General features: G+C 43.4%; 2 protein-coding genes across 3 annotated transcripts; one reads left to right on the plus strand and one right to left on the minus strand.

The window, feature by feature from the left end:
• Window positions 1–324: 324 nt before the first annotated feature.
• LOC306782112 (uncharacterized protein) lies at window positions 325–15,125 on the plus strand (the record flags this gene model as incomplete). The annotated part of the gene is given in 14 exon segments (XM_079275305.1): window positions 325–352; window positions 355–413; window positions 813–885; window positions 1,070–1,164; window positions 1,599–1,720; window positions 1,843–1,952; window positions 3,268–3,363; window positions 3,459–3,542; window positions 3,621–3,747; window positions 3,861–3,966; window positions 4,825–4,941; window positions 13,944–14,009; window positions 14,098–14,172; window positions 14,265–15,125. Coding segments are annotated over 14 exon segments (1,242 nt in total). The 3' UTR covers window positions 14,349–15,125.
• An 872-nt stretch (window positions 15,126–15,997) lies between these two features.
• nod1 (nucleotide-binding oligomerization domain containing 1) lies at window positions 15,998–24,238 on the minus strand. Of its 2 annotated transcripts, XM_079275123.1 has the most exons (12): window positions 24,130–24,238; window positions 23,756–23,952; window positions 23,440–23,614; window positions 20,127–21,936; window positions 19,947–20,030; window positions 19,603–19,686; window positions 19,411–19,494; window positions 18,516–18,599; window positions 18,349–18,432; window positions 18,174–18,257; window positions 17,376–17,459; window positions 15,998–16,813 (listed from the first exon to the last, which is right to left on the minus strand). In XM_079275123.1, exons 1-12 carry the CDS (start codon window positions 24,206–24,208, stop codon window positions 16,741–16,743), a joined length of 2,922 nt encoding a protein of 973 aa, XP_079131249.1. In that variant the 5' UTR covers window positions 24,209–24,238; the 3' UTR covers window positions 15,998–16,740. The 2 variants fall into 2 exon arrangements, with proteins under 2 accessions (XP_079131249.1, XP_079131248.1); XM_079275122.1 differs by lacking the exons at window positions 23,756–23,952; window positions 24,130–24,238 and having other exon boundaries at window positions 20,127–21,932; window positions 23,440–23,532.
• Between the last annotated feature and the right edge of the window lie 601 nt (window positions 24,239–24,839).

Raw genomic sequence — 24,839 nt, forward strand, 5'->3', positions numbered from 1 at the left:
AGTGGTCCTAGCTGTGTGTGTGTGTGTGTGTGTGTGTGTGTGTGTGTGTGTTGTGGACAAAGTGTCCGGAGTGTTGCGCTGCAGCGACTCGCGAACAATGAGGGACTTGTTGTGCAGAAGTCCAGTCCACATCATGTCGCGTTTGCCCAAACAAACCACCACGTTTGTATGTCTTTGTATTTGTTTATATATACACATAGGCCACTGTATTACAGTGTGACATGCTGTGCTCTCGTTTCCATGTCGCTTTGATGGCGCGTGTTCCTCATGTCACATGACTAAAGGAGATCAATGTGCTGTTTGTTTCATTGCATATTAACGTTTATGGTGCACACAGGCATACCCAAGATCCCAGATCACCCAATGCTGGGCCTGGAGATGTCCTGCGCTTCAAACAGTACAATGCAGAGGAGGTAGGTGTGGGACACACGCACACGCGCGCACACACACACTTATTGCATGATATAGATAACTTTTTCAGAAGGGTGTTTAGACTCGTCTGACTTAATGTAATATTGTTGAGCGTAGATGATGTAGCTTGTGATATATGTGATGATGGATTGGACATATATTTGTTTATTAAAAACATTTGTTGTTTTAATATATTTGAATTAATGTACTATTTTTAATTGTTCATTGTTTGTGGATGTTTTACATGCTTTTATTTTTTATGAACCACATGTGGTTTCCATTTGACCTGATGCATGTCCAAGTTTGATCGAAACTTGATCAGTGATAGGATATTTATCTGCACGGAGTTGTGTGTGTGCACGCCATGTTTGAAGGTCTAAGATCGGTGCTTGTCTGTGCAGGTGCTGATGGGGAGGAAGATGGAGGACTGGCTGAGGTTCTCCGTCTGCTACTGGCACACCTTCTGTGGCACTGGTACTGTAACTGACCTAACCCTCATTTTGTCATCAGTCCTCAAACAGTCTGTGGGAATAGGCTCTTGTAAACACACATGAACGCTGTCATTCTATTCTTTTTAGATTTGTATACAGAAACACATTTTTAATTGAGCCCAACAGATATTATCTTCTTTCTTTGAACTGTCATCTTATTTTATTAGGAGCTGATCAATTTGGGTCTCCGACCCTCCACCGGCCCTGGAATGAAGGAACTATGGACTCAGCCAAGAAGCGACTCCGGGCCGCTTTTCACCAAGCTTGGCGTGAGGGGAAATCACTTCAATTTTACCATGAAAGTCACAGTTACACACAGTTGATTACTGTATATGTTATGATGTGTGTTTCCTCTGTGACTGCTGTTTCTTCTTCTTTTCTTTTTTTTTTACAGGTGAAATACTACACATGTCATGACAGGTATAGTTGACCATTTCATTGTTTTTGATAAGTTTGTTTTTTTCTTGATATTTATTATCTGGGCTTACATCATCAAACTACCTGTACTTTACATGTTTGTGAATATTGGTTTAAATGGATTATTAGAATACCTATCTAGTGCCAGTAAGACTTGCTACAGTGGTGTTGCGCCGTAAACTTCCTCTGTGCGAATCGCCGTAATTAGTAATTAATTAATTAAATAGTATTAAAAAGTAGTGAAATGTAATATCCATCCTCTGTTTTCTACAGGGATAGGGCTCCACCCTGGAGGAGTCCAACAGGAACCTGGAGGAAATAACAGACCTGGCTCTCCAGCTGCAGAGCGAGACTGGAATCAAGGTGCTGTGGGCCACCTGCAACCTCTTTGCCCACCAAAGGTCAGAGTTTTATTCAGAACCCCCGCCCTCCCCCCCAAAAAAAAGAATCCAGAGGTTTAGCAAGGAAAGAGGTTCTTTCTCAGCAAACTTAATGATGTATACACATTTTATCCATGTGACAGGTACATGAATGGTGCAGCCACCAACCCAGACTGTCACGTTCTGGCTTACGCTGGCGCTCAGCTTAAGAAGGGGCTCGATACTGCCAAGAAGCTGGGTGCAGAAAATTTCGGTACGAGTGACTTGATGTGTCTAAACCAGCGGTTCCCAAACTTTTTAGGCCGCGCACCCCCTTCTACATCCCGACCGGGTTCGCGCACCCCCCCCCCCCCCCCCCTTAAAAAAAAAAAGAAAAAAAAGACGCAACAGAGCCTTTTAAGCCTTCATAGCCGCATAAGAATCGGACCAATGAGAGAACAGTTTGCTCGCGCGTGGCATTTGTTTACAATATTTAGTCCGCTGTTAAATGTTGCAGTGTGAACACAAACTGCAACATTGTATCATATTAATCCCTGACTCTGAACAAAGCAAACGAACTGAAGGTGTGAAAACGTCCTGAAACACTGCAACAAAGTTTCAATCACTTTCAGTGACACAAGGCGTCACTTTTAAAGAGCAATACGGATCGCGAGGACACACGCACAGGCTCAGAGGCAGATTATCACATTTAATTTACAATTAATGAGCGACTAATGCAGCCAGGATGTCTTCGGACAAAGCATCGATGCGGCGCGACACAGTGTTGTTGGACACCGGGATCATGTCCAACTTTTTTGCTTCTTTCTCTCCAATCATACATTCCACCATCTCTCTGGCAGCTGGCAAGCTCACGTCTTCGGCGATTGTGTGCGGTAGCCCCTTTCTCGCTATTCTGTAACCAGATATGAAGCCCGTAGTGCGTCATTTATAGACCAACACATGAATGAGACTGCAGTTGTTTTTGGCTGTTTTGTAACTACTCCAATTTCGATATAAACAATGTAAGGGGCTTTTGACTTGCACTGGCGTGCTTGGTGTTCAGGTAGCGACGTAAATAAGAGCTTCAGACTGTTAGCCAGAACCTCGCTGCACACCACGCACTGTGGCTTTGGGGAATCTGCGTTGCCAATCCAAGTGAAGCCCAGACACACATACTTTTCATCATATTCCCTCTTTTTTTCCCAGTCTGATGCTCTCTCTCGTTTCCTCTTTTTTCACCATGACTCCGCGATGGGCCGATGTGCTCCCGATGTGTCTGTGCTGCACCTCTCCGTTCCCCTCGCCTCCGATTCCTCTCTCTCTCTGTCCCTCTCCTCTTTTACGACTGATAGCTTCAGATGTCCCACCTGACAGCTTTTAAATTAAAATTACATTTTTTTTAAATATTTAATATTATTACACCATCAGACCGCCATTACACTTTTCCTCTTGCGCACCCCCTAGAGGCAGCTCGCGCACCCCCAGGGGTGCGCGCACCCCACTTTGGGAATCCCTGGTCTAAACTATCGACATGCTCCGTCAGTGCAGCCACATCGTTGCCACATCGTTGTATATATTTGTCTCCTCAGTGTTTTGTGGAGCAAGGGAGGGTTTCTTCTCCGTCCATAACACGGACGTTGCTGCTGAACTGAAGCACATGGCCAACTTCTTCAAAATGGCCGTCAGTAAGTGTGCGCATGAATATAGGATTAATTCCAAATCAGAGTTTTGGTCAGCATGCGGCCCACTTTCAATTTCACGTCTGTATATTTGTCACCAGAGTACAAAGAGAAGATTGGGTTGAAGTGTCAGTTTCTCATCGAGCCCAAGCCTAAGGAGCCCTGCAAACACCAGTATGACTATGGTGAGGTTTGTCCAAACAAACATGCTTTGTAGTCCAACAGTCCTCATGATGCGTTCTATATGTCACTCTCTTCTTTAGATGCTATGAGTGTCATTGGATTCCTTCAGCATTACTGTCTGGAGAGTCACTTCAAGTTGAACATTGAGCCCAACCACACCACTCTGGCAGGACACTCCTACGAGCATGACGTTGTCATGGCGTCTGCGTGAGACATTATGAATAATATCTAATATCTACTGTTGCAAAATGTTTGCCACATCCACAGCATCTTTAAAGCGATGACAGTTTGACTTTCTATATGTTCCTCGCCGTGGACAGGTTTGGGATGCTGGGTTCAGTCGACTCCAACACTGGCTCTCCTGACCTGGGCTGGGACACGGACCAGTTCCCCATGGACATCAGGAACACCACCGTGGTCATGAAGGTGAACTCATTTCAGTGATTTGTAGCAGAGTTTATTGCCGATGATGTTTGTGCAGGTGACATTGTCCAAACACTGTAAGATAAGGATACAAATAGCTGACATTGTTCAAATACTTAGCAACGGTTTAAAGGATTATTCATTAGTAGCGATTGACATTTTGGCCACAGGGGGCAGAGGAACAAATTATATTAGCAACACGGGCCTTATTCATTAATATCTTCCAAAGTAAAAAAAAATAAATAAATCGTCCTCAAGAAAGGTCCGAAGAAAAGATTCACGATTTGTTCTTAAACAGCAGAATTGTTTGTGCCTGTGTTGTAATAATGATGAATCCCAATGTCCTCGTAAATTGAAGGTGTGTGGCAGTTAATTCTAATTAGCGTAAGTACACACCCTGCCAATCCCCATAAAAGGGCATGAGACTGCAGGGCCGTGTGCACACGAAGACATTGACACGTGTATGTTCGTGTAATGTATACTTTGAAAGACCATGATGCTTTGTAAAATACAGCGTAAACCTTTCTAGCGCTTGTCTTTGTTAAATGAAGCAGATGAATATTATAACTTTTTTTTCTCATGCAGGTAACCACCTAATTATTATACTTATTATATGTATATAAAGTAATGAAACTCCCAAATAAGAAACATTTAGCTGAAAACAGCTGCCTTCTGTGGCAGCGAACAAGGCTAATGAGGACAATCCTGGCTGGAAATCCCCCAAAATAGAAATAGATAATGTAGAAAATATTGATTTGTGCATTTTTAATGTTCATATAAATGTTTATTGCACGGTCTGTAGTACAGTTCAGAACAGTGATTCAGGAACCTAGTTATTATTTAGTGTCTGATCTTCTCCAGGTCATCGTTGAACAAGGTGTTCTGCAGCCAGGAGGCCTGAACTTTGACGCTAAGATGCGCAGGGAGTCCACAGACCTGCAGGACCTGTTCATCGCTCACATCGGAGCCATGGACACTGTCAAAAATAGTTGAGATCCCAGGGAAGCTGCTTTAAATGAGGGAATACATGTTTGGTATGTAAATTAGGCTAAAGGGACATAAAGCGTATAATTATAGTTTAACGGATGAAATCTAATAATCATTTTAAAGCAAGCGTGTATTACATAACAAATGTAAAGTGATTTTAACAAATGTAAACCTGATAATATGTGTATCTGAGTATAGTGCAGTCTGTGTGGAGAAAGTACGGAGAAAGAGGAAGTAAGCAGGGTGTTGGCTTCAAGGGATGGGGAAATAACGGTGGTTGAGAAGAAAAGACACAAAGCACAATAATGATGGAGGATGAGATCAATAATCATTTTATAAGCAAATGTGTACTAAGTAAAGTGATTAACAACTGTAACTGTGATTATGATAACTAATCGGTGTTAGAAATGTGTGAGTGTAGGAAAAGGGGAAGTACAACAGATGTTGAACACCCAGACACGCGCAGAGCTTGATTACGTAAGCGCCCAGACAGGGAAGTTGGGGTGATTTCCTCATGCACACACACACAAAAGTTTGGTACTTTTCGAAGCACATGCACAAAATCAATGATGTCATGTTAATCATGGGCTGAGGGAGGACGTGTTGGGGAAGAGGGGGGAGAGACGGGAGAGGCAGCCCAAAAGTGTTATAAAGGAAGTAACTTGCAAACAGCAAGATGGGATTTCTACATGAGCCGTCCAGACGCTCTGAGAAGAAGATACGGACGATCGTAACTGAAGTATTCGAGGACTTCGTCTCTGTTCACGGAAAGAAGGCCGCTGTTCGTGGACAAAGATTGAAAGACGGAGATTTTCCTCTCCCCACTGCTCGACTTTAACAACTGAACAACGGAGGAAGGCAGCAGTCCTAGAAAGACTTTGTACTGAGCCTTCAGGACTGTTGAACGGACTCCGCTGCGGGAGCAGGAGGACCGAGGGTCTGGCCAGACCTTCGCTCCTAACAACTCCAAAAGAACCTTTTCATCGCACCATTGAAATACAGCTCCCACCGGGCCGCCTCGGCATCTAAAACTAATAAGTATAATCTAAGAAGAAAATTAAAGTAACGAATCAAGTGTAGTGACATTTTATGTGAGCTGTAGCTTAACCCTTGCTAACTAACTAAATATAACCTGCAATAAATATCTAATCTGCATTTAAAGTAAATTTCTCAAGTGCATTTATTTGCTTAAGTAGTAAAAGTTCCTCGTGGCAGTAAAAAGTTAAATCCATTGTATGTCTAACAACTGAGTTCTGTAAGGTTATCCTAGAGACCGAATCCACTTAACAATCCCTTACGGTTTTAGAAGTAATCCTAGCCGTTAAAACCTAACCCGGCATTTACCAAGAGCACGGATCCAGAAGAGGGAAGCTGCCATAACCGACGCGACTGGTAGGAGCGCCCGGGGTCAGGGTGGCCCCTCGACCGAGTGCACTCAGACCAGAGGAAGCAGGGTAGATGTAGGAGCCAAATTGAATGTGATGTTAAATATTCATTTGTATTTACATGTTTAACTGTAATCACATCTGTTTCTACCTTGAATGTTACAAGGATGTCGTTATAATTTGTTATAGAAAGAAATACACGTAAGTGACAGATAACTGGCCCTTTAAGGACACTGTGACAGTTACTGACGGTCTTGAGTAATATCTGAGGCAGTATGGAGCCGCACAGTTTTCCGACCGTGTTTGGGACCGTGTTGGGGATCGTGTTATAAAACGTGTTAAAGGGAACGATCTATGTGGATAAAACCTGTGGATACGTAAAGCAGGTCGAAGTAATCAGCATACTTTTAGGAGAAAGGAAGTTGATTGACTGACTTGTATGACGGAAATGGATCAATAAAACACGTATTGCTTTTCATCTACGAGCGGCGTCGGTGTGAGATATGTGCAAAAGACAAGAAACACGCGTCAACTAAAGGTTTACTTACTGCTAAAGATTTGGACGCTACAAAAGTCGGAAAACTTGCTCCTCACGGAAAGGAAAGGATTATCGATGACGAGGAAATTACGACGCGAGGTGCCAGGCTACAGTTTTGGATGGACTCCGGTAAGCATGTGCGAATAAGCTAGCTTGCTGGGTGCTGGTGATCGTGGAGTGTTATGCTGGTAGCGTAACTCTAGGAGCTGTCAATCAAGTTCACGTGGATAAGGTGCATTAACAGTATTACTGCGAAGCAAAAGGAACCCGATTGAAACGCTATTATGGAAGAAGAAGAGTTTGTCATAGGGAAAAGGCAAGTGATAATGACAGAGAAGGCTGTAGATGAAAGAAGGAATAAGCTAATACAGCAAAGACGGAGTAAGCTAGCTCAGCTAACGAGCAAAACCAGGGAAATAGAGCGACTACGGGAGGAGGATCCTGATGTTAGCACTATAAAACGAAAACTGAGAGTTGACTATGAAGGGTTACTCAGAGACTTTGAAGAGAAGAACTATGCTCTGAAACAGTTCCTTACTGAGGAGGAATACATGAATGATCAGCTTTGTTGGTTTGAACCTAAAGCACATGAGGCCAACGTTTTCATTGCTAAAACTGAAAGATGGATAGAGTTGTTTGATGAACGTGCTGAGCAAGCAAAGCTATGTGATGATGAAATCAAGCCCTCGGATAGCATATCCACGATACTGTCTACCACGAGTAGAAAGAGTAAGAAACATGGATCAGAAAGTGGGAGTTCTGTGTCATCCACAGCATCATCTATTCGCCTTAAAGCAGAGGTGGAAAGAGCTACATTGCTGGCTAAGGTCGCCACATTAAAACGAAAACAAGAATTGGAAAGACAGGAAGCTGAATTAAAGGCAAAAAGAGAGGAGTTGGAGTTGAACATTGCTTTAGCAACTTCAGATGCTAAGCTTAAAGTGTTGGAAGATTTTGGCATTGGACGCATGTCGATAGTCCATTCAATGCCAGGAATAAACGATGTCAGAGAAAACTTAGCATCAAGAGAAGGGCACGAGCATCGCAGCCATGTGGAAACTGGTCCAGTTCATCTTCCTAACCCACAGCCAAGCGATTATGGTCGTTCAGTGCAGCCACCCAGGAACGCTGAAATCAGTGGCAATGTTGTGGCGACATTGTGCAGTGTTATGCAGCAGCAAGCCAACATCTCAGAGCTAATGATGAAGCAGCAAAAAGGATCAACTTTGCCGCCGTTGGACATTCCCACCTTTAAAGGAGACCTGCTCGATTACCATCTGTTCATAAGGGCCTTCGAGCATGGAGTAGAGGACCGTACTGATAATGCCAGGGATAGGCTCTACTATATGGAGCAGTTTACTAGCGGTCAGCCCCGAGAGCTAATTAGAAGCTGCCTCCACATGGATCCTGAGAGAGGATACAACAAAGCCAAGCAGCTTCTCAAGGAACAGTTCGGAAATGAGCACAAACTTGCCGTGGCCTACATTGATAAAGCCTTAAATTGGGCTCCCATCAAACCTGAGGACGGTGAGTCTTTAAACGCCTACTCACTTTTCCTTACTGGATGTTGCAATGCCATGATGAACATTAGCTAACTGGAAGAAATGAACAATGCTGCCAACATGAAAGCCGTTGTCACAAAGCTACCTTACAAGTTGAGAGAAAGATGGAGGGGAATCGCATGTGACATTCAGGAACGGCAGGACAGGAAAGTCAACTTTAAAGACCTTGATGACTTTATCCGTAGACAAGCCAAAATCGCTACGCATCCAATATTTGGCGATATAAGGGATAGCCAATCAGCTAAGTCAGCTACAAAGGTGCATGCAGAGGCAAAGACACATGATTGGAGAAGCAAGAAAACATTCACTACAAGTGCAATGCACATAGACCACAAGGTTAAAGACTTTGAACCTAGCATGCAAAGGGGTCCCACCGACATTGTGGCAAAAAACTCATGCATGTTTTGTAAAGGACAACACAGCATAGACTCATGTAAAATGATGAGAGGGAAGCCACACAAAGAAAAAATTGAATATTTGCGTCGCAAAGGACTGTGTTTCAGCTGTTTAAGGCATGGACACATGAGCAGGAGCTGCAGTGAAAGGCTTTGCTGCCAGGTGTGTTCTTTAACACATCCCACACTCCTGCATATGAAAAGACGAGACGATGCAACTGAACAGGAAAGCAAAGCTACCGACAATACAGAGAGAAGTGGTGGTCTTCCAGTCACTAGTGCAATGGTATGTGCTGGAAATAAGCTATGTGGAGTCACTGGGGCCGGCGAAGAAGAGTGCATACTCTCAATAGTTCCTGTCCGAGTCAAAACAACAAAAGGAAACAAAACAGTGGAAACGTATGCTTTCCTTGATCCAGGAAGCACGGACTGCTTCTGCACAGAAAAGTTAATGAACCAACTTAAAGTCAGTGGAAGGAGAACAAGCATCTTACTGAGAACGATGGGCGATGAAAGACCTGTTGACACTTACGAGGTGTCCGGCATAGAAGTCAGTGATCTGTCTGAGGACAACTTCATTGAGCTCCCAAATGCCTTCAGTAGAAAAAACATTCCTGTAAACAAAGAGAACATTCCACGTCAAGAGGATTTGAAAGGATGGTCTCACCTTAAAGATGTGAGCATTCCTGTAATCAATGCAGATGTCGGATTGCTCATCGGAGCTAATGCGCACAAGGCCATGGAGCCATGGCAGGTTGTGAACAGTGTCAACAACGGACCCTACGCCACAAGAACTAGGCTAGGATGGACTGTAAATGGACCATTAAGAGGAAGTAGTGCTCACCAGCAGGGAAAACAATGCAAGGTTTCATCAAACCGCATCTCAGTAACAAGACTTGATGACCTGTGGCAGCAGCAATTTAAGGTGGATTTCCCTGAGAGGGAAAAAGATGAACAGGTCGAGATGTCCAGAGATGATCATTGCTTCATGGACATGGTCACCAGATCAGCAAAGCTTCTGGATGGGCATTACAGCTTGTGTCTACCACTAAAGAACCGGATGGTCAACATGCCAAACAACCGTAAAGTAGCTGAGCAAAGAGCACTTAACCTACGGAGGAAGTTCAACAGAAATCCAAGCTATCAACTAGAGTACACTGCCTTCATGACTGACCTCATGGAAAAAGGTTATGCTGAGCAACTATCAGACGATGAGCTTCAAGGCAATGTGGATAAAGTCTGGTATATACCCCATCGCGGTGTATACCATCCTGTGAAGCAGAAGTTAAGGGTGGTGTTCGACTGTGGTGCATCATACCAAGGCATGTCATTGAACGAACAACTTCTACAGGGACCAGACTTAACCAGCAGTCTTGTAGGTGTCATAATACGATTCAGACAAGAACCGGTGGCACTTATGGCAGATGTGGAGTCGATGTTCCACCAAGTCAAGGTGACAGAAGAGGATTCTGACCTTCTTAGGTTCCTGTGGTGGCCTGGGGGAGACCTCACGAAAGGTTTGGTGGAACACAAAATGGTGGTGCACATATTTGGCGCTACTTCTTCACCTAGCTGCGCCAGTTTTGCCCTGAGGAAGTGTGCTGAGGATCATAGGGAAGAATTTGATCCAGAAGTGGCCGACACAGTGCTTCATAACTTTTATGTGGATGATTGTCTCAAGTCTGTGGCGACAGAAGAGAAGGCAGTTGTGCTGTGTCAGGATCTAAGAGCAATCTGTTCCAAGGGAGGTTTCCGTCTCACAAAATGGGTCAGCAACAGCCGTAAAGTCCTAAGCCAAATTCCAGGTGGTGAGTTGGCCAAAGAGGTGAAGAACTTGGATCTCGAACAAGACAAACTCCCAATTGAGAGAGCCCTAGGAGCACACTGGTGTGTTGAGTCAGATACCTTTCAGTTTAAGATTACTGTCAAAGACTATCCTTTTACCAGAAGAGGCCTCCTTTCAGTTGTTAGTTCAATCTATGACCCCTTAGGAGTTCTCGCACCAGTGGTGTTGCCAGCAAAGAAAATCCTCCAGGAACTGAGTCGGATGAAAATGAGCTGGGATGACGACTTACCAGAAAAGGTTAAACAACAGTGGACAGATTGGTTGACAAAACTTCCCAATCTAAAGGACTTCAAAGTCAACCGGTGCATCAAGCCACCAGGATTTGGAAATCCTACTTACGCACAGTTGCACCACTTTGCGGATGCAAGTGAGGAAGCTTACGGCACGGCTAGCTACTTACTGTTGCGGAACGAGAGAAATCAAGTTCACTGCACATTCATGATGGGGAAGGCCAGAGTGGCGCCTTTAAAGCAACCTACCATTCCACGGATGGAGCTGACGGCAGCAACAGTTGCTGTGAAAATGGACACGCTGCTGAGAAAAGAGCTACAGTTGGAGCTATCAGATTCTGTATTTTGGACCGATAGCACTGCTGTGGTCGGATATCTTCAAAATGAAACCACTAGATTCCGTACGTTTGTGGCTAATCGGATCTTTGCTATCTTGAAAGGTTCAACCACAGATCAATGGAGATACGTGAACACTGCCACGAATATAGCAGATTGTGCATCAAGAGGACAAAGCGTGGAGGCTTTCATGAAAAATGACACATGGATCTCTGGTCCAGCCTTCCTCAAAGGACCAACAGAAGAGTGGCCTAAAAACCCTGAAGGCTGCAGGATTACGTCAAATGATCCCGAGATAAAGAAAGTAAAAGCAAACCTTGTGAACGTGGATGAGGACAGAAACACAATCAGCCAACTGATGAACCATTTCTCCTCATGGACAAAGCTAAGATACACAGTGGCGTGGCTCCTGAAGTTCAAAACCTTACTGTTGACTTTCTCACAGAAGAGAAAACAGCTTTATGCAGCCTTCCGTCAATCCGACTTGGATAAGAGTCAACAGGTTCAACAAGTGAACACAGCCATGAAGAAATTCAAAGCAGGATTAAAAGGATCTTCCTGCTCAGTTGAGGATCTTGCAAGGTCTGAGCTGGAAATCGTCAGACTCTGTCAAATGGCAACATTTTCTGAGGAGATTTCATCTCTGAGCAAAGGGCAAAATGTAAAACAGAGCAGTCATTTGCTTAAGCTAAACCCCGTGCTTCAGGATGGAGTCTTGCGTGTTGGAGGAAGACTCAGTCGAGCTGCTTTGCCAGAAGAATGTAAGCAACCCGCCATCTTGGCCAAAGACCACCATGTTACCAACATACTCCTTCGCAAGATTCACGAGGATATTGGGCACGCTGGAAGGAACCACATGCTTTCTAAAGTGCGCCAAAAGTATTGGATTCCCAGTGCCATCACAGCTATTAGGAAAATCATCTCAAAATGTGTCACCTGTCGCCGGCTGCATGGGTCCACAGGACAGCAACAAATGGCAGACCTTCCTCAGGATAGAGTGTTTCCTGATGATCCACCCTTTTCCAGAGTTGGTGTTGACTATTTTGGACCATTCGAGGTACAACGAGGAAGAAGCTTGGTTAAGAGATATGGAGTAATCTTTACTTGCCTAGTCATCCGGGCAGTGCACCTTGAAGTTGCTTCTTCCTTGGATACCAATTCATGTATCAACGCTATACGTCGATTCATTGCCAGGAGAGGACAAGTGATGGAGATCCGCTCAGATAACGGGACAAACTTCGTTGGGACGGAACGTGAGCTGAGAACAGCTATTGATGAAATGAATCACTCAAAGGTTCAAGGTTATCTTCACCAACGTGGAATCAAATGGACCTTTAACCCTCCGACAGGCTCTCACCATGGGGGAGTTTGGGAAAGGCTCATCAGATCAGTGAGAAAGGCTCTAAATTCTACAATTAAGGAACAAGTTCTGGACGAGGAAAGTCTTCAGACTGTACTTTGTGAAGTGGAGGCAATAATCAACAGCCGACCAATCACAAGAGCATCTAATGATGTGAACGATTTAGAAGCCTTGACACCAAATCATCTCTTACTAATGAAGGCTAAACCAGCATTACCACCTGGACTATTCGACCATGATGACCTCTACACTCGGCGGAGATGGAAACACGTCCAATATATGGCCGATATATTTTGGAAACGTTGGACCAGAGAGTACTTGCCACAGCTCCAGGAACGGCAAAGATGGTCAAAGGCATCGAGAAACTTCACTCTGGGAGACATCGTTCTTTTAGTGGATGACTCTGCTCCAAGAAACTCTTGGGTCATGGGGAAGGTCATTAAGGCACTTCCAGACCACAAAGGACTTGTTCGTCAGGTCTGCATAAAGACGAAGACTAGTGTTTTACACAGGCCCATTACAAAGCTGTGTCTGCTTTTGGAAGACGAACAGTGCTAAAGACTGAGCAACAGTGAGGAGTCTATCTGCCTCCGGCTCTTATATCGTTATTTTGTGAGAATGTTCCTCTACAGTACATGGCTCTCTTATTTTAAGTTAGATAATTGTTTCAAATGTTAAATCTTGAGAACAATTAGGGGCCGGTGTGTAGGAGCCAAATTGAATGTGATGTTAAATATTCATTTGTATTTACATGTTTAACTGTAATCACATCTGTTTCTACCTTGAATGTTACAAGGATGTCGTTATAATTTGTTATAGAAAGAAATACACGTAAGTGACAGATAACTGGCCCTTTAAGGACACTGTGACAGTTACTGACGGTCTTGAGTAATATCTGAGGCAGTATGGAGCCGCACAGTTTTCCGACCGTGTTTGGGACCGTGTTGGGGATCGTGTTATAAAACGTGTTAAAGGGAACGATCTATGTGGATAAAACCTGTGGATACGTAAAGCAGGTCGAAGTAATCAGCATACTTTTAGGAGAAAGGAAGTTGATTGACTGACTTGTATGACGGAAATGGATCAATAAAACACGTATTGCTTTTCATCTACGAGCGGCGTCGGTGTGAGATATGTGCAAAAGACAAGAAACACGCGTCAACTAAAGGTTTACTTACTGCTAAAGATTTGGACGCTACAGTAGACGTCGGGAGTAACGGCAGTTAGAAGAGCCAGGCGAGTTCCCTCGCAAGAACACCAGCTCGACAATCTTTTAATAGAGAGCTGAGTCAGTAAGTAGCCCCGTATCGGGCCAGAAGTACCCCAGGATCTAACAACACCTTTGCCAGAGGACTCAGAAATGCTGTTCGCATTATTAAGGACGGGCTCATCGCTGGTATGGTGAAGGTATGTCTGCAGCTAACAGAAAACCACTGTTTAATGGACTTATACTTACAGGTACAGTTATATATTATATTATGTGTGATTCACACAGCAGCGCTACTCAAGTTTCAGTCACGGCCTTGGACAGAGAGTGGAGGATGGTTCTGCCTCCTTGGAGGAAATGGAGGTAAGACTATTGGAGACTTGTAGCTACCGATACAGAAATATGCAGTGAGTGAGATGATAGTCTCAGATATATAATATATTTTGTTTTCTCAGGCCTTCATCAAGCAGACCGGTGAGCCGAATGTAACGTCAGGCAAGCAAGAAAAATATGAATCCATCTTTAATCACTACATATAATAAAAGCATTACTCTCTTCTGTTTGCATATGACATAACATTTGGCCGTATCAGAATCAGAACCGTTTATTGCAGAGGTATGTTGCACATACAAGGAATTTGACATGGCGGGTGGTGCATAACATTAAACAATCAACACAGTGCAAAAAATATAAAAATGTACTGTTAAATATAGTGCACAAGCAAACCGATAACAGTACTATAAACAAGTGTAATGTAAAAGTGTCAAGTGTATTTAAATAAAGAAACATAGAAGGGATGTGCAGGGGAGTGTACCGGTAGCAAATTGTCCTGGTGATGACAGAGTGAGTGGGGGTCCCTTAGGGTGTCAAACTGAAAGGTAGAATAACCCCACTGGGATTAAGAATTGCATTTATTGCGGTTGTTTCACAAACTTAAAATATTCAATTACTAAACACTGAAGGTAGAGAGCTGAAATATTAAAGTATTCTTGACAGACTTGTTCAATGTAACATTTTTTGAATCTGTGCATCAGTATGTATTTGTGGTGCTCTTGACATATCTTCCTGGCATTTGATACTGGGAGGCTGTATTTGTATTAGCTTATGACTGCTGATATTCACGGTGTAGTCAAACACATTTTCACATAGCAGTCGATGAGAATCATGAAATACTGAAGTATCAATAAGTTTTCCTTGTAACTATTGAATAGATATAACATGATAAATATCCAGACATCTTGTTTATTGTACGAGAGCACAACATTTCTATTTTAAATTGCATAGTGTCTGAAATCTGACAATGTGTATCTTTATCTTTTGCTGTAAAAAATGGATACAAAAATAATAAAACATAAAACTAGAGAAGACAGTTCCTGAATACATTGAGATGTCAATACTAAGTGACAGGCTAAACTGAATTGCTATTTGGATGAAGAGGCTGCTGAAGGAGAATGAATGAGTTGAAAAAGTAGGAAATGGATGGGTCCAATTATGAATTCTCAATCAGCTGTGTTTAATATTTTCAAAAAGTATAAATAGGCTTAAAAGTTGTACAAAACTTCTAATGTATGAGAGATGCGGAAGATTTTGATGTTTGTTTTTCCATCCCTAGTTTCCCGTTACCATACAGTGACTGTTTGGAGCTTTTATTTTGAAAAGCCTGGCTCATTCTCACTTTCCTGTTATGATAAATTGTGTCAATATCCGAATAAGATATCTAATAAAAGACCATAGACGAATGCTTTCTATCGGCCGCCATCCATTCGACAGTTACCAAAAGGTTCATACTGTCGAAAAACTATAATATAGTTTGTTGAAAACAAGTCACAGTATGTCGTAAAAATTCATGAAAAAGTCATGTCAAAAAAGGTAATTATATAAAAGTTTCAAGAAAGTATAGTACAGTATATAGTATAGCATTTTTAAAAAGTTATGTTAGTAGACTTTTTATGACTTACGACATAGTATACAATGACTTATTTACTTTTTCTGCCATTTGTTTATTAAATACAATAGTAATAGTTTTATGACCAACAAGAAATTGCCTCATGTATTTTATTGTGGTAAAAATAATAGTCCTTTTTTGTGGCAGAAATTTAAAGATATAGCAGAGAAAGTGCAGCTGTCATTTTCAACCTAAATAATGGCTGCCTGCCATTCGGGTATGTCAGTTTGAGGACGCTACTGTTGGCCATGCTAGCTCAATGTCATGCAGTAGATTCCTGGAACACTTCAGTAGAACAGTGGCATAATTCATTTGACGAGTTCTGCTGTGAAACAGATCAACCAAGGGAAACAGAATAAGGAGAGCAGTCTTCTTTATTGAACTAAGCTCCATGTTTCCATGTTTTGTCCTCGTTGACCAGAGGCCATCAGCCTTTTCCCTGTCAAGAGTCCATCAGAACACATTTATACACTGTCATGCAACTGAATACATTCTTATTGGCATCCAGTTGCCAAAGGGTATCTGTATATCTCTGCACAGACAGTAAACATCATTCACTCGCCTCACACTAATGTACACCTCAACACATCCCATCAGCTCTGTGGAAAACTAGTCACATAATAAATATAATAGTTATGTTTATAAATGCATACAAATAAAAATATGCACCTAAAGTTTAAAAAAGGGTTCACGGAGAAGGAAGCCGTTGGTTTGTTGCCACTTCCTTTTTTTCCCCGGTCATGGCGGCTGGCAAATAGTTGGTCGAAATTTCACAGTAAACATCTTCTACACAAACATGAAACAGACTGTTTTCATCAACAATGAACAATGTGATGCGTACACGGTATTTCCATTATAGTCAGACTTTGTGCCCACAGTGAAATCATACACCATGCTGTGTCAGCTTGGTGACACTGTGCATACAGTGAACACACTTTGTCATACGGACATTATTCAGCACATGCTTGTCTCACAGGAGTGCCCACTCAGTGGAACCGCAGCCTTTTCTCTTCCAGAAACAATTTCTCTTCCTCCTCAGAGAGCTGGTTTCCTTTCACACTGTCAGAAAACAGACACCATCAGACATTCATGCTTTCAAAAGGGAGACTACATGGAAATGGCTCTCTTGACACAGTTGAAGGGTTTGTCACCATAATTAATTCTATAAACTACTACAGTGAGTGACTCATTTTCAATTAACAGAAACAGCAAAACATAAAGCATGTGAGCTTCCGGATGCATCACTATAATCACAATAGTACATTAAATACAACTAATTATGTTTAGCAATTCCAACTTTCAGGATCCATTCATTTGAATTTAGTTTACAGTTTAACATGAAGGGCTAACTGCAAAAACCCAGGGACGTTTTGTCACACAATAGCAGAAGGCTAACTTCCGGGGTTAGCCTACAAATATACGTCTCCTCTGCTGCCAGCTCACTCTCTCTTCTCTACGACTGTTAATCATTCATGTGGTTGTTGTTACAGTCTCACTTTAACGGTGATAAAACCGTGGTAAAGTCTGAGTCTTCTTCTCTTGCATCACTTTGATAATTGGATGAAATGAAATGTTACCACAGGTGCCTGAGAGTCACTGTGAAATGATACTTGATCCTCACCATATCTCTTTGAGTGCTGTGTTGTTGGTAAGGCCTGCAGCGAGGTTTTTGATCCCATCCACAGTGAACTGATTGTTGATTAACCTGCAGACAAATATACAGAGCATGTGACTTTCTGATGATCAGTGTCTGACCGTGGTGTTCAACAGGGGTCTCCTTTATAACCGCTGCGTATGCACAAAATGGGGCCTAAGAGAGGCGATCGCCACTTCCCATGCAAGCGTTGTGATCTATAAAAACAAACGACTGGCCCTCCCCTGGCCAAGCGGGTTCCCCAATACTGGTCTGCTGAGTCTGTCATGGTCAGATCATTCTGTCACGTCCGAGGGGCAATTCTGAGACTCAAGCGCAGACACTGGAGACGAGGTGAAGTTGAAAAATAAGGTTTTTACTTAAAAAGTCATAAACACAAACTGAAAGCGACTCCAACGGAGCGGGCAAAAATATCCAAAATCACAAAACAAAGGCAAAGGAACAAACCAGGAGCAAACGCTGGAGCACGGCGCAAACACGAGGGAGACACAATGCAGGGACAGACAGGGGAACGAACAAGGACGATCTGACAACCAGAACAGGGAAAGCAGGGGACTATATATGTGTGGGGTGATGAGAAGAGCTGGGTGGACTGGGCAGGTGAGTAGGATGACTGCAATGAAGGGACACACACACACAGACAGACAGACACACACACACACACAGGAACACAGGGGGCAAAGCCTAAACCGTGACAGTTTTATAAATGAGACCCCTGGCCTTCACATCGTGTGAGTAAATACAGAGCGTGTGTGTTGTCTTTACCAGAGGTGGCTTAACCCTGTGTTCGCTTGGACCAACTCAGCCAAGAGTGGAGCTGCATCGTCAGTCAACTCATTCTGCACCAACCTACAACAGCACAGACACGCACTTCAATACAGAGAGTAGTTCTGTTAGAACTTCACATATTCACTTCGCTCAAACTGGGCGACCTGCCCACCAGAATATCCTGAGGACGCTGTTCTCTTTCAGCGCTTCTGCCAGGCACCTCCCACCTTTAGACGTGATGCCATTGGCTGAGAGACTAGAACATAGAAATTACTCAATTTAATCGATGATTTTCAATCAGCAGGTTTTTATTGTCTTTGTAGGCAGCTGCCTTCTCACCTGAGGTTGGTAAGTCTCGGGTGGTGCCTCAGAGCTTCCGCAAATGCCTCTGCTCCCTCATCGCCAATGCTGTTCCCCCACATTCTGCAAGCAAAGATATGACAACAGTCATCGGGCTGCGTCAGAAAGGACCAGCAGTATCCTCCAAGAGAAGATGTATTTGACATGTTTTCATGCTTTTAAGGTTCAGTGTATACAAATTAGAGGGATCAATTGGCAGAAATGGAATATATTATTAACTAAGGTATGTTTTCTTTGGTGTATAATCACTTGGAAATAAGAATTGTTGTGTTTTCTTCATATGAGCCCTTTTTATAACTACAAAAGGAGCAGGTCCTCTTCACAGAGCCGGCCGCCATGTTTCTACAGCAGCCCAGAATGGACAAACTAAACTCTGGCTCTAGATAATAGGGCCATTTGCATGTTTTCGCTTTAGCCACTGTAGTTCTCCGACCTACACGCTTGGCACACAGGAGAAGTTTCAGTTGGTTGCAATCCGCAATCTCGCCGCTCGCCGCCAAATCCTACACGCTGCACCTTTAATTTCACATTTCTATTAATGCGCACAGACCTCCATCAAGATTAAACAAGTCAAACAACTCCTCTGTGCTGTACTTTACCGTGCTTTATTCACCAATGGATTGTGGCTACGGCTGTTAACCCGTCAGGTTAGCCGAAAAAATGCTTGGAAAATTGCGCAACTTGCGAAAGCTTGACGGACGTATTCTAATGGTTTGCCAAATTTGGGTTCAATCGTGAAAATTAAAACAATGATGTTTTTTTAGAAAAGACGCTGAACATATTTTGTGTCACTTGATATATCATTACTTTCATGAGCACAGCTGCTTTAAGTGATCTACACCAGCCAAGAGGTTTTACAGCAGTGAAGTCTTACCCCACATCAAAGATAGAAGTGCTGCCCTGTATGGCGCTGGCCAAATGCCTCCCACCAACACGAGTGATCTGGTTTTTCCCGATCCTAAGGAAAAAGCAATGTTATCAATTTACGAAACATGAGACACATTCATTTTACAAACATAATTATTATAGTATTTCAACTTTATATCGATACAGGTTAGAAACATACTTGACAACTCGCAGCTTTGGGCATTCCTCAATTATCTGAGCAACGAGTTTGGCTCCAACATCTGTGATGTAATTATTGTAAAGCCTGAGGACAAAAAAAATTAATTAAAGGTTGAAGATTCTGTTTCACTTTCAGAATAACAGAGCAGAATTGTACTTTATGGAGCACTAAGACTTGTTTGTACAGCCAAAAATACAATTATATACCAAAGGCCCAAACCAGTACCCATTTACCCACTGGTCCCCTTTCTCCCAATTTAAAAGAGTCAATTCTTTCACTTGAGTTAACTATCTGAACATTTTTTGTGGCACAGTTATCTTGGAACAATTGCCATGTTCACTCACCCCAAGACCTCCACCACTTTGTGCTTACACAGCTCCTCTGCAAGAACCTCGATGCTGCTGTCAGACAGGTGGTTGACACACAATCTGAAGACAAGCAGTTGGATTAATGTTTACATTATAATATCAATCTGAACGTCCATCAATGGAGATTTGACGGTAGTTATATATGGTTTTTTTTACCTCACTACTGTCATCTTGCAGAAGGAGGGCCTCAGCTGCTTCACCCCATAGTCACTGATGTTGTTGTTGTCCATGTCAAGGCCCAGGAGCCGCCGACGGTGCTGCAGTACAAAGTTCAGGGCGGTGCAGTCCCCTGAGAACACATTGCAGTAACCCAGCTTGATGAAGTCGGCTGTGATGCCTTTCGCTGTCATCTGAGCGATGTCTTTGCTGCCCGTCTCAAAGATGCACCTCAGCATCCACAGGAAGTTGGGCAACACGTGAACTTTCCTGCCCTCCCCGCTGTTGTAGTGGGGTAAGCCAGTGAGGTGGGACTTTACACTGGTGGAGAGGTAGGATTTCAGCAAGGCCTGTTTTTTCTTCAGTAACACAGGACACACCAGGTGCTCCATCAGGCCGGCGTGAGCCTTGGACAGCAGTCCACACAAGAAGAGATTAGTGAACTGGAGGTGTTCATTCGTTTCAAACGGCGTCTTTTCGTTGGACTTCGAGGAGCCACAGATGCAGAGGTCGAACGGCGGACAGGACGGCTCTCTTTTCCTGCTGCACTCTGCAAAGAACTTGAGGATGGAGCCGGCAGCAGCCTGCTCATCTAACACCAGAGCAAACGCCGCCAGGAAAGACTGGAGGATGACATGGAGGACTTCAAATGTAGCGGGGCTCCCACTGGCATCATACTCACTGACGGGTCTGAGAAAGCCCAGGGTCAGGTCCTCCTCTGCCAGGCCACACTCAGTGATCTCCTCCTGGCTGTAAATGAAGCTACCTCTCTCCATACCCTGAAGGGCCAGTTTGGCAAATGCTGCGAGAGGCCTGAGTCCCACTTTGAATGTCTCTGAGACGCACCGAGTGCTTTTCTTCAGGAGAGCCGGCGCAGGGGAGCCCGAGCGGCTGAGGAACACCTCAGACAGCAGGAGGAAGATGTCCGTGAGTGTGATGCAGGTTTCAGGCAGATAAAAGCTGTCGTGCATGGTGTGCAGGTACCTGAAGCTCTTCAGTACAATCCAGCAGAACAGCGGGGTGGAGCAGAGGCCACAGAGGTGGGGGCTGGCATCCAGCTGAACAGACACCAGATCTCGGTGCTCCTGCTCCTTGAAGTGAAGATCAATGTAGGTCTTGAGATGAGCCGGGGAGAACCCCCTCAGAGTCAGCTTCTTTCTGATCACCCTGCTCTGGATCTCGGTCCCCGTCCGGGCCGTCAGCACCTTCTGGGAGCCCTTGAGTAGTTTCCCACAAAGCAAGCTGATCAGCAGCTGGATGGGGTGTGTCTTGACTTCTGGTGACACCACTTCAGGAGCATTCATCAGGTCATTCATCTGGATCTCATCATAGCCATCAAATGTAAAAAGAACCGTCTCCGGGAAGCGCAGGATGTAGTCAAACACCTCATTATCTGGATCGTGATCTGGGTAGCAGTTGTATTTGAACAAAAGGTCTCTGAGGGAGATCTGATCTGTGTCCTTGAAGATGCTGAACATCCTGCAGCGGAACTTAAAGAAGAAGATGGCGTCCGTCTGCAGGTCCTTCTTGGACCAGAGGTTCTGGAGCTTCTGCAGGAGGATGGATTTTCCCACACCGGCATCCCCCGTCACATAGATGATTTCACCTTGGGGATTGAAGACCGCATGGTCTCCTAGGAGCTGGTCCAGTCTCTCCAAGAAGCCCAAACTTTCATTGCAGTCGTTCAGCAGTTCCATCTGTGTGTCAGTGTATAGGTCCTCCAGGCGGGTCTCCTCTCGCTGGCCGTATGACATGATGAAGCAGGTGTCCCGGCTCATCTCATGCCTCAACTTCTCACAATACCTGCTGACTTAGAGGAGGAAGACAGTGAATTAGAGCAATACAGAAGCTTTCAGTGGTGTCAGAAGGTCTGGTGATTCAGAATATTGTTACTAAGGACCCAGGAGTGGGACCAAGTCATTGTTTTGCAAATCACAAGTAAGACTCAATTCTTTACCCTCAAGTCCCAAGTCAAGACAAGTAAGTCCCAAGCCAAGTCCCAAATCAAGACAGACAATTCCAAAGTCAAGTCCCAAGACACAACAGGTAAGTCCCAAATCAAGATAGGCAAGTCCCAGGAACACCGACAAATGAGAGCAGACTGGGCTTTTTCGGAGGTGGACTTAAAGAGACAGGCGATAAAACTGCGAGTGTTCCAGACAGAGGGCGAATACAGATATGTTCAGACAGACAGTATGAGAACAATAAATGGTTAATTAAAATACCAAAAGCATGTAAACATGCTAAAAAACTCAAATAAAAGTATGAGCCTGGATATGAGCATGATATGTCTCCTTCAAGTTGAGAGAAGTGCTTTTAACATGCTTTGACCTGAGCTGTTGTTTCACAATTCATCACCATTCATCTTAAAATGAGCTAAATGTATCTGATAAAATAAGTAAAAAAAGACGACAGATCTGCCCAGACATTTGATGACACTTTCATCCTCTGGGGTGCGTAATGTTTCCATTGTTACCTCACAATGTAATCGGGCCACATGCCAATTAAATTATAGCTCCAACGTCAAATTTCAACATTACAATGGTAGTTACACATCAAATAATCAGTAATCCGAATTTTATTTAATCACACAATGTTTTGCACAACGACTGTGTTATTCTTAACATTTGGAATACATTCTTCCATTTAAGCATTTTGAATGTCAAATGTATTCTTGCAATTTGGTATTTTTCCCTCATTGATGTAAATGGAGTGGACAGAAAGACAGAAACACCTCTATGTATGATGCAATACAATACAACACAACAATACAACTGTTCATACATCTAGACCAGGGGTCTCAAACTCATTTTCACTCCGGGCCACATCAGCATCATGGTCGCCCACAAAGGGCCGGTTGTAAATGTAACTACTCGTAACATATTGTCAAATAACTCTCTGCATTCACAGTTTAAAGTAGTCTTCAATGTACTCACAATACATTTCCATGTCAAATGTACAGTAACCAGCCAAAGAGCTGCTTCTATGACTGTGTGTTTAAGTATCTCATCATTTTGACTTTCAATCTCATAATTTTGACTTTCTATCATAGTTATGACTTGCTATCTCATAACTTCGACTTTATATCTCATAATTTCGACTATGGGGATATATTTATTATCAAGTCTAACTTTAAAAAAAATATATATAATTTTTTTTTTTTACTTTTTTTTTTTTGCTGGCGGATTCGCGGGCCACATAAAATGACGTGGCGGGCCGCATTCGGTCCGCGGGCCGGGAGTGAGACCCCTGATCTAGACAGTCGACATACAGTACAGACGTACAGAACAGCATCAGTGACTGTATTACTTACTGGGGTCGGTGTTAACCACGGTCATCGCCGTTACATCACTGCTCGGGGTGTAGTCGATCTCTCTCAACCACGGCTGGAGGTCTATGTATGCGTCACATACTTTATAGATGATGTAAATCAAGTACTCACAGGCCTCCTCCCCTTTGCACTGGACTAGCTCCAAGATTTTGCGCACCTAGAAAATGATCACATCAAAGAACGTCTCTGTTGGTTAACATTTCAAAAATGTCCAACTTTATTTTCAATTTTTAACCAGAACATGTTTTAGAGAGAGCTAAGAATATATTTCATTTGTTTTTTTAAACAGATGTCCTGCCTGATCTGTCTTGGTGGAAGATCGCTGTACGATCTCAACATCTTCTTCACAGACGAAGCCGCAGGCCAGCAGGTTGTCCAGGATGCATTGAAGACTCCTCAGCCGGGACACCAGCAGCTCCCTGTGGTAGGTGAGGATGTTAAGGCACGACGCCTTGGCTTCTTCCATCTTACCCGTATTTACTGCCGAACGGTCACCTGTGTGGGATTACAGACGACAAGACAGGTCAACTGCATCGTGAGCCATCTGAGCACCTTCCCCAACTCTCTTTAAATCCAATTTTAGGCATCCACAAATGACAGTAAGAGCAGCCTCAGCAGTCTTCATAGATACAGTGTTTACACTGATATCACAGGTGTTATAATTGTACTCACAATGAGGATTGCAGAAATTGGTTACTGCGTTTTGATGAGTCCAGATGATATTTGTAGATGACTGAATAAGAATCCTCATGAGACATGTGATGCATGAATAGTCTATAAAACACTCATCAGTACTGGCTAAAGCGTTCTAACCACAGCAGACACCCAAACAGTTGTTTACTGGTTTATCACTTTGACAAATCAATGCTATAAACATCTTACATTGATCTAGTCGTCGAATAAAGACCATCATTTGTACACGAACCTCCCTCTTTTGTGCCCCAGCTGTTTTCTTAATCTTTCTTTGATGGTTCCTATGGCCTCAGTGAAGAAGAACCGGGGCAGCTATCATTAATTAACGAACTACTCCTTTGTAACAATTAACTCGCTGTTGAGGCTCACACATTTCTCTCTGTCTCTCTCGGTCTCTGAGTTTAGAAAGTCGGTTGAAGGAACATTATATGGATGACAACAGACGAACACAAAGTTACAAATATTGAAACAACCGCTGCATGTTGCGTCACGAGCGCTCGCTAACGTTACATTTAACTGTGTTCCGACTATTGTGGTTTATTTAGCCCGGACAGAAGAAAGCCCGCAGGGGAAACATAACGCTACCTACCGACCATTGAGTCCGACCATGGTTATGCGGACGCACCAACACGCTACTTTAAAATAACAATAAAAAGCCGAGTGTTAAAAGGAAGTAACTCTTGTTGATA

The sequence above is a fragment of the Melanostigma gelatinosum genome, assembly GCF_949748355.1.
Source record: "Melanostigma gelatinosum genome assembly, chromosome: 9".
Lineage (NCBI taxonomy): Eukaryota > Metazoa > Chordata > Actinopteri > Perciformes > Zoarcidae > Melanostigma > Melanostigma gelatinosum.